Source organism: Dipodomys merriami, unplaced genomic scaffold (genome assembly GCF_024711535.1).
Source record: "Dipodomys merriami isolate MVZ:Mamm:240054 unplaced genomic scaffold, mDipMer1.0.p SCAF_70, whole genome shotgun sequence".
Taxonomy (NCBI): domain Eukaryota; kingdom Metazoa; phylum Chordata; class Mammalia; order Rodentia; family Heteromyidae; genus Dipodomys; species Dipodomys merriami.
Genome location: NW_027206291.1, coordinates 694,098 through 713,619, shown reverse-complemented (window position 1 = coordinate 713,619; position 19,522 = coordinate 694,098). Strand labels below are relative to the sequence as shown.

Sequence of the window (19,522 nt, the reverse complement as noted above, 5' to 3'; positions counted from 1 at the left end):
TGCTACTTTGCCAAAGTTTTGAATCAGCTTGAGTAATTTGGAAGTGGAGTCCATGGGATTCTTTAAATACAAGATCACGTCATCTGCAAAGAGGGAGAGCTGTCTACATTCCTGCAGGCTGTGCCTCCTCCAGTGTTCCTATGAAGGACCTGTTGAAGTATCTTCTGCAGTGCTGGTTTGCTGAAGATACATTGCTTCAATTTTTCTGTTAGAAATATGTTAATTTGTCCTTCAGTTCTGTAGGAGAACTTTGCTGTGTGCAGTATTCTGGGTTGATAACTCTTTGATTTTATGGTTTGGAATACATCAATCCAGGCCCTTCTTGCTTTAATGAACTCAGCTGAGAAACCTGTAATTAGTCTGGTTCATTTTCCTTCATATATACACTCAGTTGTTTTTCTGTGACAGCTTAAAAATCCTTTCCCTGTTCTCTATTGATCCTGTGCTGATTATAATGTGACGTGGGGTGTACTTTTCTGTTCTGATCTGCTGAGTTTGATAAAGGGTACTTGTATCAGAATCGGCCTTTATGTTAGGATATTTGGGAAGACCTCTGCCTAAATTTGATGAAATATCTTTCCTAACTCCTCACTTTTCTGTTCCTCTCTTTCCATAATAACTATCAGTCACAAATTCACTTTCTGAACTGAGTCCTGAAGTTTTCTTTGGTATCCTCTCATGAAATCTTTTGCCTCATCCCAAGGGGTTTCTGTGCAAAAAGTTCCTGGACAAAAGTTCAGGGCCTCATCAACCCAGAAGAAGTTCATCCCTATGGCCCTAGACTCTGGGGCCTGGGATGAAATCACAGCACTTGGGAGTGGAGAGGAGGACTGACAAACATGTTTGTCCATCTGGTGTTTTGCACCTGGATGGAGGAGCTCAGGTGAGAGCTCCAGGGCCCAGCGTGTCCTCGTTCCTCTAAGGACCTAGAGCAAGCTGGACGAACCCACAAGGGGGCTGGGAATGTACATGAAAGGCAGGGAGAGGCAAACATGTAACCATCATATATTCCTTACCTCCTGTCCCTTCCCATGCCTCCTCCATGCAGAATTCATGCTTTGCAAATAATTCTGTCATGTTCTCTTTCATGTTTTCTGGCCTTATTCTCCACATTCTCTTTTCTCCCAGGTCTGGTGAGGAACAGAATCTATCCTGCTTTGCAGGAAAAGACAAAAGTGCACACGTGGATGGCGATGTGATGATTGCTATGTTGCTGCCCCATTTTCATTTGCAGGTGGACAGCAGTCATGAGACCAGTCGTTCTTCTGAAGATTTCTAGTAAGTTGTCTCTCTATGTTGTTTACACCTTCATTTTGCCTGTCAGGGTAGTGCTCTTCCCTCCCTCCTCTCCTCTTCCCTAACATGCCTGTTCTGCTAGCTGTAGCTCTCCATTGGTTCCTCTTCTACCCTGGAGCTTTTCTCCTCCATCACAGGAGAACAGAGCTTCCGGGTTTGGCTTTTCTGTAGCTTCCTTACCAGGGCTTCTGCATGGCTGTCACTCTCCCCAAGTCACACACTATGACTTCAAACTCAGCCAGGAGCCCTGGCATGCAGTCTGACCTAAGAGGCCATGCAAAATTGTCTTTTCCATAGGTCAACAGGCTGATGGCATTTATTTTAGTAATAAGGACTGCTAACAGCCCTTGAGAGAAGGGCTATACTTACGCTCACCTGTCAGAGAAATTACCTCATTTTAGAGATGCGGATACTCAGGTTGTGATTTTATATTACTGGAACTCCATGAATTAGGGAGCTATACAGTGGGCCAGAACAACGGGTGCCCTGTGTAAGAATGTAACTCCCCTATTCAATTCTGGGTCATTGGGATGCTCACATCCTCGGGATTTCTATACTTTTCTGGGCTGTCTGCAGCAGAGGATGGAATTAATTAAGCTTAGGCAAAACTTAGGAAATGTAATGTTCCTTCTATTAGAATGTAATATGCCTTTGCAAGCATCCATGGCTGCCATTCCTCTCCTATTGTCAGGAAGAGCTGTTTTGCCACCTGTGTGAATCATTAGCAACTGCACACTCTTCCTGCGGGAGGAGATGTCTGTCCCTTTCTGTGTCTTATTCATGGATGCTCATCTACCTGTCTTCCTTGTGGACCAACCATGTCCATGTCTCCCTGCTTGATGCTTCTCCTGAATTTTCCCTCCTCACTTACAATGTTTCCAATATGCTCCTGCAAATACCTTCATTGCTGTGGGCTCTTCAGAGGCTGGCTTCCTAACTACCATCAGACATCCAGACTCCTCATTGGGGGATGGTGTCATGCCTGGTCTCAGTCTCCTCCTAGATGATAAGTTCTCTCTGCCATTTGTAGCAGATGGCCAGTTATATTCTTCTGGCAACCAAGTACCTGTCGACTTTTGGACCCGTGTGGTGAGGTTTGGCCATGGGTTCAAAGAAAGACTGGGGTCACCCTCAGGAGAGCACGGCCAAAATGAACCACTTCCAGTTCAAGGATCAGCATAGGATGCAGTGGAGGCAAAATTACTGTGCAGGAACTCCTAGAATATTTGCACTAAATTGATTTCACAGTGTTGTTGTCCAAGTCGCTCAGTGTGATCACACCTCCTCTCAGGTAACTATAGGATGGGGCTGCTCTAATATCAGATGTCATCAGCTACGACAAATTCCAACTCAGGTTTGCTTACAACGGACATGGAATAGACAACCTGAAAGACACAAACTAGAAATTGATTCATGGCAGTCAGGTCAGCTCAGGTCAGGCAGCCGGTGATGTCAGGTAAAAGGATAGAGTTGCCTCAGATGTCACCGAAAGCTTAGTTCTGGATTTAGTTCCTCTTTATAAAAGGAAGGTAAGGTGACTGAATAATTTTTACCTCTGTCACCCTCAATCACTGAGATAATGGAGTAGACCATCTTGGAAGCGCCAAATACCTTGATGATTTTGAGAATATTTCTAATTTTCCATGGACATCCAGCTTTGTGGTGTGTCCATATTCAGTAGAGAGGAAAGGCAAGGTTCTTTGGGATAACCAAGAGGTAGCAGGTGAACATGTTAATACTGTATCTAAACTAGCCTTCCATTCATCTGGTTATAGTTTGGGATTTGAAGAGCATCCGTGGCTTGGCTTTTTGCATGTATGTGTGGGGTTATTTTCTTTTGCCCTCCTCAAAATTTCCGTGTCTTATGTGCAGCTCTCTCTACAAGAACTACCAGGTGATTCTGGCCTTGGCTTTTGCTGTTGAGCAGATCAACAAGAACCCCCATCTTTTGTCTAATGTGACTCTGGGATTTAGTGTCTATTCTATTGACACCAGAGACCAGCGGATACTGTCCTCTGCATGTGCCTGGCTCTATGGGAAGCTGGCCACACCCAACTACAACTGTGTTAGCGAGAGCAAGTTGGAAGTAGCCCTGACAGGAGACACGGGCGCAATGTCTGCCACCGTGGGGACACTGCTGCAACTCTACAGCCTTCCTCAGGTGAGGGAAGGGCGGGTGGGAAGCCGGGAACTGATGTTGCTCTGATGAACCACTACAAGCCAGAAATGGAGATAAGGCATACTTGTAGAACACCAGTGTGAAAGGAAAGATGCTCATAGACAGAGCCTAGAGCCCAAGTTCATTCCCAGACCAGCACAGAAAGAAATTATGTCAAGTGAAGTAAGTCAGGCTAAGAGAGAGAAAGAGTGCTTGTTTTCACTCATAAGCAGACATAGGAGGTGAAGCATATATGTACATATATATATATATATATATATATATGTGTGTGGGTGTGTGATCATAAAGATAGATACACAAACATGTTAAGCAAAGTAAGATCTTGTGAGGAGAGGGTCTAGTAGCTGAACTCTTTTGAAGAACTAACAGTTTAACAACATGAGCACCAGGAAGGTGGAGTATGTGTGGTTGGGGGGAATGAGGTGGAGGATGGCGGGTAGCAGAACGCAGAGACCCTGGGTGGACACGGTCAGTCAGGATATTCCTTACTCCTGTGTGACGAGGACATGAGGCATTCTGAGGGGACTGAGTGGGGTTGAGAGGGGGAAGAAGGATGGAATGGAGGACATGTGTCAGGATGTATTGTTCTCACAAACTCACAGGTTAGTAACGACCATTTCTACAAGTTTGTAAGGATACTGAAAACCCAAAAAATAAATACATAAATGAATAATAAAAGTCATAAATAAAAAATGAGAAATACATTACTTTGATAATGATAGTGATGATGATGAAGATGGTGATCATGCCTGGGTTGTACAGAGGGTACAATTCTATACCTCAGATTATGACCACAAGACATCTTGAACAATGCCATCCCTTCTATACTTCTGCCTGATCTTTTCTCTCCCATGCCATCGCTCCAGTTATAGGGTTCATTTTTATCTAATGGACAATCAATATAACAACTGCATCTGGTCACACTTCTGCCGATTGCCCTTCTCCCATAAACAGGTTGTGATTGCCTGCATTCGACTGTGCCAGCAGACCGTTAGGTGCTCAGAGGAGTTAGGCCTGTGGATTACCCCTTAAACATGCCAACTTTTTTTTTAGGGCATGGAGCTTCAACTCTGGGCCATGGCACTGGCCTTCAACCCTTCAGCTAAAAGCTAGCGCTCTCCCCCCTTGAGCCACAGCTAAACTTTGGTCTATATATCTGTGTGTTTTTGCATGAAAATCATGTTTGGGCATGGAGGTGTTGGGGGAGAGGAGGAGTGCCGTTCTAGAGTCTTTCCTTCAGGGCCAGGAGACTGTCCCTGAACTTTGGTGCTCAGGGCTAGACCTCTAACACTTTCATCCACAGTACGATTTTCTAGCTAATAGTTAACTACTAGTTATTTGGAGACAAGAGTCTCATGGTTTTTCCTCCCCAGGCTGGCTATAAAGCATGATCCTCAGGTCTCAGCCTCCTGAGTGGCTTAGATGACAGACATGAGTGACCTGTATCCAATTTCTGCACTTGGGTTTTCATGTAGCTTCTACTGATGAGAGCAAAAACAACCCTTCATTGTACCCACGTCCAGGTCTTACCTAACATAAGTCAGGCTGAGCCTGTAGTTAATGACACCCCCTTCCTCATGATGCTCCTGCTTTTCTTTCCCTTCAGCTTACTTTTGGACCTTTTGATCTGATCCTCAGTGACCATGGCCGGTTTCCTTCGGTCTATCAGATGGCCCCCAAGGACACATCCCTGGCCCTGGGCATGGTCTCCCTGATGCTTCACTTCCTCTGGACCTGGGTGGGGCTGGTCATCTCAGCAGATGAGAATGGATTGTGGATGCTCGCAGCGCTGAGAGAAGAGATGGACAGAAATGGAATCTGTAGCGGTTTTGAAATGGTGTTGGCAGTCAACTCAATAAGATCGATGTCCAAGTCTTTATTATTCTTGTATGAAATTAGAAAGTCAACGACAAATGTAATTGTTGTCTATGGTAACAGTGGTTTCCTGAAAACTGTAGTGAATGCAGAAACTTTGGACAACTCTTTCCTGGCAGGAAAAGTTTGGCTCATGAACTCACTCAGCCTGGCGATCCTCAGAGGGAGACATCACATGGCTGCACACTTCCACTCCCGCCTCCTTTTTATACATCACTATGGAGACGTTCCTGCATTCACAACTTTTATCCAGACAATTTACCCTTCCAAGTATCCAGAAGACTATCTCCTCGCTAGGCTGTGGGTCATGGCTTTTAATTGCTCCTTGTCCAAGTCTGACTGTGTGACTTGGCAGAACTGTCCACACAACGCCTCCTTTGAATGGCTGCCTGCACACTTTTTGGACATGACCATGTCAGAAAAGAGTCACCATGTCTACAACGCCGTGCATGCTGTGGCCCAGGCTCTCCAAGCGTTGTTCCTTCATCACACAGAAGGTCAGCCCAAGGGACGGGAGGAAAAATTGATAATTTCCCCTTCACAGGTAATAAAGATTCCATTGGTGAGCACTCACCATCAACTGAGAAATCCTAAAGTTGAACTGTTTAGCCAAACATTCGTGGTTCATACCTGTATCTGAGCTACTCAGGGGCTGATTTTAGAGGATTCAGTTTCCAAATCAGCCTGAGCAGAACAGCAGTAATTCTCTTATCTCCAAATGACCACACAAACAGGCAGTGGAGCTGTGGTCAAGTATTAGTGTGCTAGATTTCAGAGAGAAAAGCTCAGGGACAGCGCCCAGGCCACTAGTTGAACTTCAGCATAGGCACTCAGAATAAGGATGTGTGCTTAGCATATTTTTCTAAAGGTAAAAGAGAAAGCTCTTCTTTTATGACTGGCGAGGAGACATTTCTACACCTAGGTAAATATTTTTAAAAAGAAAACTCCATTGGCAACAGGACTTTTGCTTTCTGCTTCATTTATTGCTTTGATTTTTAAAAACAAACCACTATCCTCACATATCATCACTTGATATTATGTACGCAGGTGTTGAGTTTGACCCATTAAATCTTTTTTTTCTTTTTTTTATTGTAAAGATACTATACAGAGGGTTACAGTTACATGAGCAAGGTAATGAGTACACTTCCTATTGAGCATTGTTACCCCCTCCATTGTTTTCCCCCTACCAGCCCTTCCCTCCCTACCTTCCCCGAGATTCTTTTTTTTTTAATTGTGATTCAGTGATTACATAATTTCCCAAATTTCACAGTCTTGTGGAATAATGATGCTCATTTAAAGTCACAAGTTCATTCTAACTTTCCTGGAGCAAATTGTCTATCACAGTCTATAACATATAACGGTGTTCACATGTTATACACCATACATGTGATCAGCAGCATGGGGATATTTAGTAGTGGTTCCACCAGATGAGTGGGAGTTCGTTGTTTCTTAGGTCCTGTTAGTTTTGTCGTATCACCTAACATTTTGGATTTAGCATCCACTCATCAGGGAGACCATGTACCATTTGTCTCTTTGCTCTTGGCTTACCTTGCTCAACATGATTCCTTCTAGCTCCATCCATTTCCCTGCAAATGCCATTATTTTGTCCTTTCTAATGGCTGCATAATATTCCATTGTTTATAGATACCACAATTTTTGGATCCATTCATCTGTGGGGGGGCATCTGGGTTGTTTCCATATCCTAGCTATTGTGAACAGTGCTGCAATAAACATGGAGGTGCACGTGTCCTTGTATATTGGTTCCTGTTGTTCAGGGTAGATGCCTAGAAGTGGTATGACTGGGTCATAAGGGAGGTCAATCTTTAGCTTTCTAAGGACCCTCCAGACTGCTTTCCAAAGTGGTTGTATGAGTGTACATTCCCACCAGCAGTGTAATAGGGTTCCTCTTTCTCCACATCCCCTCCAGCATTTGCCGTTGGCTGATTTGTGGATGTGGGACATTCTGACTGGGGTAAGGTGGTATCTCAGGGTTGTCTTTATTTGCATTTCCTTCACCACCAGGGATGATGAACATTTCCTCATGTGTTTCTTTGCCATTTTTATTTCTTCATTTGAGAAGTCCCTCTTTAGTTCCCTTGCCCATTTAGTAATTGGTTTGTTAGGTTTAGAGGGATTAGTTTCTTGAGTTCCCTGTATATACAGGATGTTAACCCCTTGTCTGATATATTGCTGGTAAATATTTTTCCCAATTAGTTGTTATGTTTCTAGCTTGGTTGCGATAGATTTAGCTGTGCAGAAGCTTTTTATTTTAAGGTAGTCCCATTTGTCGAGTCTCTCTCCAATTTGTTGTGACTCTGGGACTCTGTTCAGGAAGTTCCTTCCTGTGCCTATTAGTTCAAGTGTCTCTCCTACTCTGTCCTGCAGTAGTTTCAGAGATTCAGGTTTAATGTTAAGGTCTTTAATCCATTTTGAGTTGATGTTGGTGCATGGTGATAGGCTGGGGTCCACTATTAGTTTTCTGCATGTGGCAGCCCAGTTTTCCCAGCACCAGTGGTTGAACAGGCTGTGTTTCTTCCATTGTATGTCTTTGGCTCCTTTGTCGAATATCAGCTGGCTGTAGGCCTGTGGATTTATTTCTGGATCTTCTATTCTGTTCCATTGGTCTTCGGGTCTGTTTTTGTGCCAGTACCATGCTGTCTTTGTTATTATAGCTCTGTAGTAGAGTTTGAAGTTCAGCATGGATACCCCTCCCATATTGTCTTTATCCCCTAGAATTGTTTTGGCTATTCTAGGTCTTTTGTTGTTCCATATGAATTTTTGACTGTTTTCTGTATTTCAATGATGTACATCATTGGGATTTTACTAGGAATTGCATTGAATTTGTATATTAATTTTGGAAGTATTACCATCTTTACTATATTAAGTTGGCCTATCCAAGAGCATGGGAGGTCTTTCCATTTCCTAGTGTCTTCTGCAATTTCTTTCTTTAACTTTTTATAGTTCTCGTTAAATAGTTTTTTTTACATCTTTGGTTAGTTAATTCCTAAATATTTTATTTTGGGGGAGGTTATTGTGAATGGGGTTGCTCCCTTTATTTCCCTCTCTTCTTGTACATTGTCAGTGTACAGGAAGGCAACTGATTTTTGTGGGTTTATTTTGTATCCTGCTACTTTCCCGAAGTGATTTATGATTTCTAAGAGTTTGGGGATGGAGTTTTTGGGATCGTGAACGTATAGTATCATGTCATCTGCAAAAAGGGATAGTTTAACTTCTTCTTTCCCTATGCGGATCCCTTTAATGTCTTTTTCTTGCCTTATTGCCCTGCTAAGGGTTCCAGGACTATACTGAAGAGCAGTGGAGACAGTGGGCATCCTTGCCTTGTTCCTGATTTTAGGAAAATTGGTTGTAGCTTTTCCCCATTAAGTATAATATTGGCTATTGGTCTGTCATAAATGGCTTTTATTGTTTTTAGAAATGTTCCTTCTATTCCTATTTTCTCCAGAGCTTTTATTTTCTCCAGAGCATGAATGAATGTTGAATTTTATCAAAGGCCTTTTCTGCATCTGTAGCGATAATCATGTGATTCTTGACCTTGGCTCTGTTGATGTGTTGTATTACATTTATTAACTTTCATATGTTAAACCATCCCTGCATCTCTGGGATGTAGCCTACCTGTTCATAGTGTATGATGTTTTTTAAAGTGTTTCTGGATTCTGTTAGCTAGAATCTTGTTAAGGATCTTTGCATCTGTGTTCATCAAGGAAATTGGCCTGTAATTCTCCTTTTTGGTTGGGTCTTTGCCTGGTTTGGGGATGAGTGTGATATTGGCTTCGTAGAATGAGTTTGGGATAGCTCCCTCCTTCTCTGTTTCTCTGAAGAGCTTGAGAAGTATGGGTATTAGTTCTTCTTTAAAGGTCTTATAGAATTCTGCTGTGAATCCATCTGGTCCTGGGCTTTTTTTTTTTATATAGCTTCCTGTATCTCATTGTAGGATATTGGCTTATTTAATTGGTTTACTTCTTCTTTGCTCAGTTTGGGCAACTTGTATTTCTCTAAAAATGCATCCATTTCTGCCAGATTTTCTTCCTTTAGAGAGTATAACTTTTGAAAGTAGTCCGTTAGAATTGTTTGGATATCTTGGGTACGTGTTGTGATTTTTCCCGTGGCATCCCTAATCCTGTTAATACGGGTTTCCTCTCTTCTTTTTTAAATTAATCTTGCCAACGGGCCATCAATTTTGTTTATTTTTTCAAAGAACCAGCTTTTTCTTTGGTTTATTTTGGCTATAATTTTCTGATTTTCTAATTGGTTAATCTCTGCTCTTAATTTGGGTATCTGGCTTTGTCTAGTAACTTTAGGTTCCATTTTTTCTTGTTTTTCTAGCTGTTTTAATTGCAACATGAGATTATTTACTTGGTTGGTCTCCATTCTCTTGATGTAGGCACTGAGGGCAATAAATTTGCCCCTCAGGACTGCTTTTCCTGTGTCCCACAAGTTTCTTTGTGAGGTGTTTTCATTTTCATTGAGTTGTAGGAAATGTTTTATTTCTTCTCTGATCTCTTCCATTACCCAGGCATTGCTAAGGAGTCTGTTGTTCAATTTCCATGTATTAGAGAAATTTCTGTGGTATGCTTTGTTATTGAGAACTAGCTTGATTCCACTGTGGTCAGATAGGATACAGGGGATTATGTAGATCCCTTTGTATTTGCTTCAGTTCCTTGCATGAACTATGATATGGTCTATTTTGGAGAAAGTTCCATGAGCTGCTGAGAAGAGTGTGTACTGTGTTGTTTTAGGGTGAAATACTCGGTAGATGTCAGTTAATTCCGCTTGAAGTATGGCCTCACTTAATTTGGTAGCTTCTTTGCCAATCCTCTGGTTGGTAGACCTGTCCTTTGGTGAGAGTGGTGTGTTAAAGTCTCCTAGTATTATCATATTGGGATCTATTTAATTCTGTAAGTTTGAGAGAGTTTGTTTAACATATCTGGGTGCACCAATATTTGGGGCATATAAGTTGATAATGGTAATATCCTCCTCTTGGATTGTTCCCTGTATTAATATGTAGTGTCCGTCCTTGTCTTTCTGTATTGATTTTAATGAAAAGTTTATTTTGTCAGATATCAGGATAGCTACACCTGCTTTCTTACTGGGGGCATTTGATTGGTAGATCCTTTTCCAACCCTTTACTCTGAATTTGTTTGTATGTTTGGCTGAGAGGTGGGTCTTCTGAAGGCAACAGATGGATGGGTCTTGTTTTCTGATCCAGTCTGCAGTTCTTTTTCTTTTGATTGGAGAATTAAGCCCATTAATATTAAGAGAAAGTATAGAGAGATGCATTGTTGTCCCTGTCATTCTGTTTTCCTAAGTTTTTCTTCTTTCCTTTCCTCCTGTACTTGCTCAGTTAGACTTTGAGTAATGCCTGTCTGGGGCAGGTCCCAGTTCCTGGTTGCTTTCTTCAGGTTGTGTTCCCCCTCTTAGAATTCTTTGTAATACTGGCTTAATGTTTATGTATTCATTTAGTTTTTCTTTGCTATTAAAAATTTTCAGTTCTCCACCAAATGTGAATGCTAGCTTTGCCGGATATATCAGTCTGGGTTGGCAGTTGTTGGCTCTCAGGGCTCGTATGATGCTTTCCCAGGCCTTTCTTGTGTTCATTGTTTGTGTGGAGAGATCTGCAGTGATTCTAATTTTTTTCCCATTGTAGTATAGCTCCTTCTTCATTTTTGCTGCATGCAAGATTGTTTCCTTATTATTCAGATCTATCATTTTTACTATAATGTGTCTAGAAGTGTTTCTCCTGGGATCTGGCTTGTTGGGTGTTCTATATGCTTCTGTTATATAGGTAAGATGTTCTTTTTTGAGGTGGGGAAAATTTTCACCTATTATCTTGTTGAATAGGTGTTGCATTATCTTGCTCTGAAATTCCTCACCTTCGTCCACTCCAATTATACGAAGGTTAAATTTCTTGACATTATCTGCTTGCTCTTGAATTTCCCTTTGGTTTAATTTGAGAGATTTTTCACTTTTTGGTCCAGTTGGTATATTCTGTCTTCTGTATCTGACACTCTACCTTCCATTTTCATTCACTCTGTTGACTGTGGCTTCTATTGTGGTTTGCATGGAGGAAATGGATTCCTTTATGGATTCGATGTTGGTTCTCAAAGTACTGATCTCACCTCTTAATGAGGTGAGATCAGTATGCATTACCTCTAATTTGGCATTTATCTCACTTCTTACTGAGGTTTGTGCAGCTTCTATTTTTGCATGCATCTCTTGTTTGATATCCTGTATCTCTTTTGATAGTTCATCCTTGTGCTCTTTCCATTTCTGATCTATTTCTCACTTTATTTCTTGAGTCATTGCCTCCAGCAACCCTTGGATGTAGCTTTTGTCTTCCATTCCTGCTTTGCTCCCACTGGGGCTCTCCCCTGAGTGGCTGCTGGCTTTTGAGGTGAGCTTGCTGTCCTGGGTGGTGGTAAACCTTGTGATTTTTCTCTGTGATTTTCGCATGGGGGTTCAGGAGACTGCTCTGCAATTTTGTTTTGGTGTGTCTGTCTTTGCTTGGTTGCTGATTCTGTATTGGTAGAGAGAGTCTGTGCCTGATCTGGGTTCTGTTGGGAGCCTACTTCCAGCTGCTGGTCTGACCTACTTAGGATTCTCGGCTCTATGCTGTAGATCACTGGCAATTCCCGCCTTTGGAAGGGTTGAGCAGCCTAGACTGCTTGTGTTTGCTCCTACGGGTTCTCTTGGAAAGATCAGATGCTCTGGATGCACTCTCCCAGATGCTGGAGTCTGCTATGGGCTCCTGATGTGTTTTTGTTTGTTTGTTTTGGGCTGGTTGTGGGCTTGAACTCTAGGTTTGGGTGCTGTCCCTCAGCTCTTCAGCTCAAGGCTGGCACCCTACCATTTGAGCCACAGCACCACTTCTGACCCTTTTTGCTTTTGTGATGCTGAGGTATCAGATCCAGGGCCTCATGCATCCAAGACTATCACTCTACTGCTGAGCTGCCTTATCAGCCTGAGCTCCTGCTTACTATCAGGTGCTGGCAGCCTGTGTTGCCCAATTCCCAGCCTATGGTATATGGGTGGAGTTTTGGTGGGGTTTGGGCTTCTCTTGTCCTGAGCCTCCAGGTCTTTTGTTGTCACAGGCGTGCTTCCCAGGGGGTGCAGTTCCCTGTTTTTCTCCCCTCTGCTGAGGCGTATGCTCAGCTTTTGACTTCAGTTGGGAGGAGTTGGTTGTGTTGTTCAGGCACCGGATCCCTGGGCCTGGTTCCGGCACCCGCCTGGAGCGCGCTCGTTGGGCCTGTGCTGCTGTGTATACCACCTAGGTTGCGCAGCCTGGGGTACACAGTTCAAATTTCTTCTACTGTTGGTTGTCTTGACCCAGGGGCGCTGTTCCTGGCTTGGGCATTTAAGCTCCCTTCCAGGGGCGTTCTTGCTCTAGGCTGGCCAATGGAGTGTGCTCCACGGGCTGGTGGAGCTCTCAAACAGTTCCCAGTTTTAGTGGGTCCTGTGGTCCGGGTGTTGGGGTAGGGAGTCTGGATCAGGGTCTGGGGATACCCTCCAGCTCTGGTCTCCCTTGAGGGATACACTGTCCCCTGTGGGGTACTCATCCTGGAGCTAGTTGTTTCTGTGAGATGTAGGTCGTCAGTTGCTGTTGCAATACGAGTTCAGTTGGGGTGGTTGCGGGCTGGGCTGGGCGGTGGTGGCTCTGTGTGATTCTCTTCTGTCTCTGCCTCTGTCGAAGCTGTCGGGTCCACAGTGTCCACGCTCAGGCAGCTTCTGCGCCAGTGATCTGCAGGCAGCCCCCTGTGTCACTGGGACCCCGGCGGCTCCCGCTGGATTGTTGCAATCAGTGTGACCCATTAAATCTTACGCCCAGAATGACTTCATGCTGATATGTCCAAGAGCTGTTGCTCACAATCATTCAAAATGTACACAACTGTTATGTTAGTGCTTTGATTTAACGTATTTTGTGAACTGTCACTCTGGGTACATCTATAAAACAATCATCTCTGACTAGTTTTGGCTAGTTGTTTGATCTTTGGGTAATCAAATGGCTACCACTGGGTATTTTCTCTTGATGTTGAAGCTTTGGATTCTGTGCTGAGAGACAGGGACTTAGAAACATTAAGCCAGCAACCAAACTTCAGTTGAGACCAGTGGCAGGGTTGAGTTGTGTGGTGGGGGACGAAGCACGGAGCGGCTTTGCCAGTTCAGGTTTCCTGCCTTCATTCGGGGTCACCCTCACCAGCGATGCTGCATCTCCTTTTAGCTGCACCCCTTTCTGAGGCACCTCCACTTTGAGACCCCATCTGGGGATCGAGTGACTTTGGATGAGGAAAGGAGGTTGGAGGCTGAGTATGACATTGTGAACATTCAGGATTTCCCCAGCGGTTTGGAAAATAAAGTGAAAGTGGGAACGTTTGCTCCCTCTGAGCCACGTGGTCAACAGCTGTCCATAGCCGATGCGATGGTGGCCTGGCACACAGGCCTGGCAGAGGTGAGTCACAGACACAGGCCACATTCTCACCCTGGAATTTCTGTTCCCTCATCTTCGCTGATGCCCCACAATAGACATGTTGACATATTTTTCATTTAAGGATATTTTCTTGAGAAATAATTGGTGGATTGCCACCGAGCCCATTTCCTTAACCTGGTTTCTAAACCATCCTTGGCTGTGAGTCTAAAAGTGCAGGAGACAGATGCGGTGCTTGCTTGTCGCTCATGATGACAGACGATCTGAGGGGCTCAATGTATCAGTTATCTATATTGGTGTGCTGAACATCTTGGGAGGGGCCGTGCGTGGTGGTCTGGCTGCTGCTCTTGTGTCTGGGGTGGTTTCTATTGATGCATATTAAGCCTCTGCACTGCTGCCAGGCACGGATGGCTCACGCCTCTAATCCCAGCTACTCCAGGGGCTGAGATATGAGGACTGTAGCTCAAAGCCAGCCCAGGCAGAAAAGTCCATCAGCTTCCATCTCCAAGGCTGAAAGTAGCGTTGTGGTAAAAGGTGTAGAGCACTAGCTTTGAGAGAAAAGAAAAACCTCAGGTTCGCCAGTGAGGTTCTCAGTTCAAGCCCAAGGACTATCAGCAAAGCAAAACAAAAATCTCACTGCTGAAAGATTCCCTACATTCCCAGCAGCACCTGGGCCTTAGGAATAAGACTAACTCATTGGATCTAAGAGTCAAATAAGGGATGAGAAGGTTGCTCAGTGGTAGAGGGCTTGCCTTTCATGTATGAGGCCCTGGATTCGATTCCTCAGCAGCACATAAGCAAAAAGAAAAAAAGCCAGAAGTGGTGCTGTGGCTCAAGTGATAGAGCGCTCACCTTGAGCTGAAGAGCTGAGGGACAGCGCCCAGGCCCAGAGTTCAGGCCTCACAACCAAGAAAAATAAGAGTCAAATAAGAAGCAAGCTCTAATAGCAACCAATAAATTGATTGGAATTAGAACACATGATTCTTCATGACTTCACATATTGCTGGAACTTTGGATGGTTGCCAAACACCTAACAAATTAACAGCACATCTCTGATTTTTCCAGACCCCTCAGTCTGTGTGCACTGAGAGCTGTGGCCCTGGATTCAGGAAATCCCCTCGGGAGGGAAAGGCATCCTGCTGCTTTGATTGCGCTCCTTGCCCAGAGAACGAGATTTCCAATGGCACAGGTGAGGCCCTGGCTGAGGGAGAACTGTCCACCTCTGCCCACTGCTTCCCAGCCCGTGCAGGATGATGCAGAAACCTGAAACAGTGCTGCAGAAACACAGCCTCCCCTCAACTGAGAGTGTCATTCTTATAATTGATCATCCGGGTTCTTGAAACAGCTCAGCCAAGCCAGGCGCTGTTGGCCACTCCTATCATCCCAGCGAGGATGAAGGCTGAGGCTGAGGATCAGGATTCCATCAGCCCAGGGAAGGAAAGTCTGAGATTTTGTTCTCCAGGTGATCAGCAAGAAAACCAGAAGTCCAGCTGTGGCTCGAGTGGTAGAACATCACCCCGTGTACAAAAGCTCAGAGACAGCACTAAGGCATTGAGTATAAACTCAAGAACTGTGAAAAAAGAAAGAGAAAGCAGAACAGAAGCAAGGAAGGGAGAGAGACAGATGGAGGGAGAAAGAAAAAAGACAAAGGAAGAAAGAGATACAGACAAAAAGGAAGCAATCGTCCTTAAACATGCAACTTAGGCTTCCAGTTCATTAGGAGCATTATTGTTTGAGGAAAAAAAAATGCTCCCTACTCTATATTTAAATTTTAACAAGGAACAAAACACAAATTACAATCAATGAACAAAGCTTTCACCAGCTCAGCTGCATTTAGCTCATGCTGAGAAGCCAGACCTCACAACGTTACCCTCTCTTACTGTCTCTCATTATTCTCAGAGCAGAGTGTCTGATCCTAGGGCTGTGCTGTTTAACTGGGGATGCATGTGCTGTGCAGAGTGCTCTGAAGGTTCTGTGCGTGGCTTTATTGTCTGTTGTCTGCTATTTGACAGGTGCATAGGACAGACAAGGTACAAGAGCACAGATCCAGCCTCGGACTTAGGACTTCAAGGAATATTTGCTCCGAGTGTTAGGCTGGTAGGATAACAGGGATAAGAGGGTTATTGATCATCTCCATATCCTACAACTGATCTAGTTGCCTCCTACATAAGACATGTGTATTTTGGTCCTTAGGAAAACTACAGGTTTGACTAAATATCACACACAAGATCATAGAGAGGTGTAATCTATGAGGACCTGATCCATGACAAACCTGACATCTTAAATATGGGCAGTATTAGTAGAGAATTGTGATTAAATGCATTCTTCTATTTGGTTCGGAAAGGCAGTAAACAATACAATTGGGGTAATCTTTAATGGAGGAAGTGTTGGTAACACACATAAATGCTGAGCAGAGACTAACAGTGATTCTCACTCCTCCCAGACCTGGCGCAGTGTGTGAGGTGTGCAGAGCATCAGTACGCCAGCCCCGACAGCATCCGCTGCCTGCTCAAAGCCGAGAGCTTCCTGGCTTATGAAGAGCCCTTGGGCGCGGCTCTGGCCTGCAGCGCTCTCTGCGGCTCTGCACTCACAGCTGCTGTGCTGGGGGTGTTTGTCAAGCACCAAGACACCCCCATTGTCAGGGCCAATAACCGGGCCCTCAGCTACCTCCTGCTCGTCTCCCTCACCTGCTGCTTCCTCTGCTCCTTGCTCTTCCTGGGCCGTCCCCACACCGCCTCCTGCCTCCTGCAGCACAGCACATTCGCAGTGGTCTTCACCGTGGCTGTGTCCACGGTCCTGGCCAAGACCCTCACTGTGGTTCTGGCCTTTGCGCTCACGGCTCCAGGCAGAAGCTCCCGGCAGTGGCTGGTGTCCCGGGCTCCCAACCTCCTCATCCCCATCTGCACCCTGGTCCAGGTGACCCTGTGTGGCCTCTGGCTGGGGACGTCTCCTCCCTTCGTGGACACAGACGCACACTCTGAACACGGCCACGTCATCATCCTGTGCAACAAGGGCTCCCTCCCCGCCTTCTACTGCGTGCTGGGATACCTGGGCGGCCTGGCCCTGGCCAGCTTCACCGTGGCTTTCCTGGCCCGGAACCTGCCTGACACCTTCAACGAGGCCAAGTTCCTCAGCTTCAGCATGCTGCTGTTCTGCAGCGTGTGGCTCAGCTTCCTGCCTGTCCACCACAGTGCCAAGGGGAAGGCCGTGGTGGCCCTGGAGGTCTCCTCCATCCTGGCCTCCAGTGCGGGCCTCCTGGGCTGCATCTTTGCCCCTAAGTGCTACATCATCTTGTTGAGGCCACACAGAAATTCTCTGCAAGGACTCAGGGACAGATCCCACTCTGGGAGAAATAAAGATAAATCTTAAGATAAATGTATATATCCCCTTGGACACTCATTTCTGATGTGAATCTGTCCTATCTTCCACCCTATATTTGTATCTTTTCATGCACATGGATTTCTGTTCCCACACATGCAGTGTTTCAAATTGTCCTATGACTGTAGTTTGGTTTTGTTTTATTTTTGGTTCAGTATATCTGTTACATGGCATTTCCAATTCTAGGATTGGTTGGGGTTATGCTAAAAAAAAAAGTCTGCATTTTATATGGTAGCATTTTGAATTTATGAATTAATCCTTCAGAAGAGTTAGCACATGCATGAATTAGAAGCATAAATACTTGCATGATAGGTTTCTTATTCATGGTGGGAAATAGCTATCTACAATTGTTTAATCATGCTTTATTAATATAAGTTCTTATAAGATGTGGATAAAAGTAATACATTTTTATGTCATTTTTTCCTAAATATTTTGGGGATTTGTTAATAACTGGGAGAAAACCACAAAGACTAAAATAAAAAAAACTCTTGTTTCCATTTCTTGGAGCTCATTTCAATAAGCGTCATTTTATATGATCCTATGCACATAGCTATTGAGTGCTTGTGTTCCTGTCCTAGGAATATCTTCCTTTGCTCTCAGCATGTGAATGTTTACAGCCTGGTTCAGTTTATCATGCCCAAGTGTAATTTCTTTGTCTTTTACTATCCATTGGGCTTTCTTGTGGGTTTATAGGCACATTCCCACTCCCAAAATGAAAGAAACCATCAACCTATGTTTCTTTAGGTCTGAATTACTTCACTTAATATTATGGTTTCTGAGTCTTTTCATTTCCTTGCAAATGGTGCAACATCATTCTATGTAATAGAAGAATCCCATTGTGTGTATACACCACATTTACTTGATCCATTCATCTACTGAGGAGCACGTGGGTTGATTCCATATCTTGGCTATGGTAAACAATGTTACAATGAACATGGTTGTGCTGGCAGCTTTAGTGTGACCTGGTTTCTGGTCTATTGAATAAATGCCCAGGAATGGGATTACTGGGACATAAAGAAGCTCTATGTTTAGTCTTTCAGGAAACTTCCATACTTTCCAGAGTGACTGAACAGGTTTACATTCCCACCAACAGTGTAGTAGCATTCCCTTTTGGCTGCATGCCCACCAGCATTTTTATTGGTCATTTTCTTGACAATGGCCATTCTAACTGGAGTGAAGTGGAATCTCAATGTTGCTTTGATTTGCATTTCTTTTATGGCCCAAAAATATTGAATATCTCCTCATGTGTCTATTGGCTGTTCTTATATTTTCTTCAGAGAAGTCACTCTTTAATTCTTTAGCCCATTTATTATTAATTAGGTTGTTGGGTTTTTTGAGGATTTGGTCTTGGAGGTTTAATTTTTTTAGCTCTACGTGCAATTTAGATATGAGGCCCTTGTATGATGGATAGCTAGTAAAGATCCTCTCTCATTTTGTGAGCCTTCTATTTATCTTGCTAGCTATGTCCTTTGACATGCAGAAATTCTTCAATTTGATACAATCCCATTACCCAGGCTTTCTTTGATTTGTTGTGATGCTGGATCTTTACTGAGGAAGTTTTTAACTGTGCCTACGAGCCCTAGCCCTTCATGTAATATTATTAGGATATCTTGTCTTACACAGAGGTCTTTTATACATTTGTAGTTGATTCTGGTGCAGGGTGATATGTAAAAAGATTCATCTTTGGTTTTCTGTACATGTATAGCCAATTCTGGCAGCACCATTTGTTGAAGAGGCTGTCTTACTTTCAGCATGTGTTTTTGCTCCCTTATCAATATTAGGTGGCTACAGGTCTATGGGTTCATTTCTGGGTCTTCTGTTCCATTCCATTGGTCCTCAAGCCAATTCTTGTGCCATTAGCAGGCTGTTTTTATTACTAAGGCTTTGTAGTAATAGAGTTTGAAATTTGGAATTGCTATTCCTCCAGCACTGTATTTCCTCCTAAGGATTGTTTTTGCTATTCAGGGTCTTCTATTATTCCATAAGAAATTTTGGATTCTTTCCTCTATATCACTGAAGAATTTTGTTGGGATTTTGCTGGATATTGTATTGAATTTGTAGGTGGCTTGGGAAGTATTTCTATGTTCAAGATGTTAATCCTTCCAATCCATGAGCCTAGAACATTTTTCCATTTCCTTAAATTTTTAATTTCCTTTTTCAAGTTTTTATATTTTACATCATAGAGGTCCTTCACATCTTTGGTTAATTCCTAGGTATTTCATGATGTTTTTGAGGCTATTCCAAATGGAGTTCCTTTCCTGATTTCAATCTTGCTCTTCTCATTGTTGGCATACAGAAATGCTACACATTTTTGTGGATTAATTTTTTACCACACTACTTTGCAAGGTTTCAGA

General features: G+C 43.7%; 1 protein-coding gene across 1 annotated transcript; it reads left to right on the top strand.

The window, feature by feature from the left end:
- The first annotated feature begins 839 nt into the window (after positions 1 to 839).
- Positions 840 to 17,159, top strand: LOC138817573 (vomeronasal type-2 receptor 116-like). Its single transcript, XM_070008032.1, has 7 exons — positions 840 to 883; positions 1,129 to 1,278; positions 3,169 to 3,457; positions 5,082 to 5,894; positions 13,587 to 13,814; positions 14,856 to 14,979; positions 16,234 to 17,159. The coding sequence occupies exons 1-7, from the start codon at positions 840 to 842 to the stop codon at positions 17,157 to 17,159; spliced, it is 2,574 nt and encodes an 857-aa protein (XP_069864133.1).
- Positions 17,160 to 19,522: the final 2,363 nt, after the last annotated feature.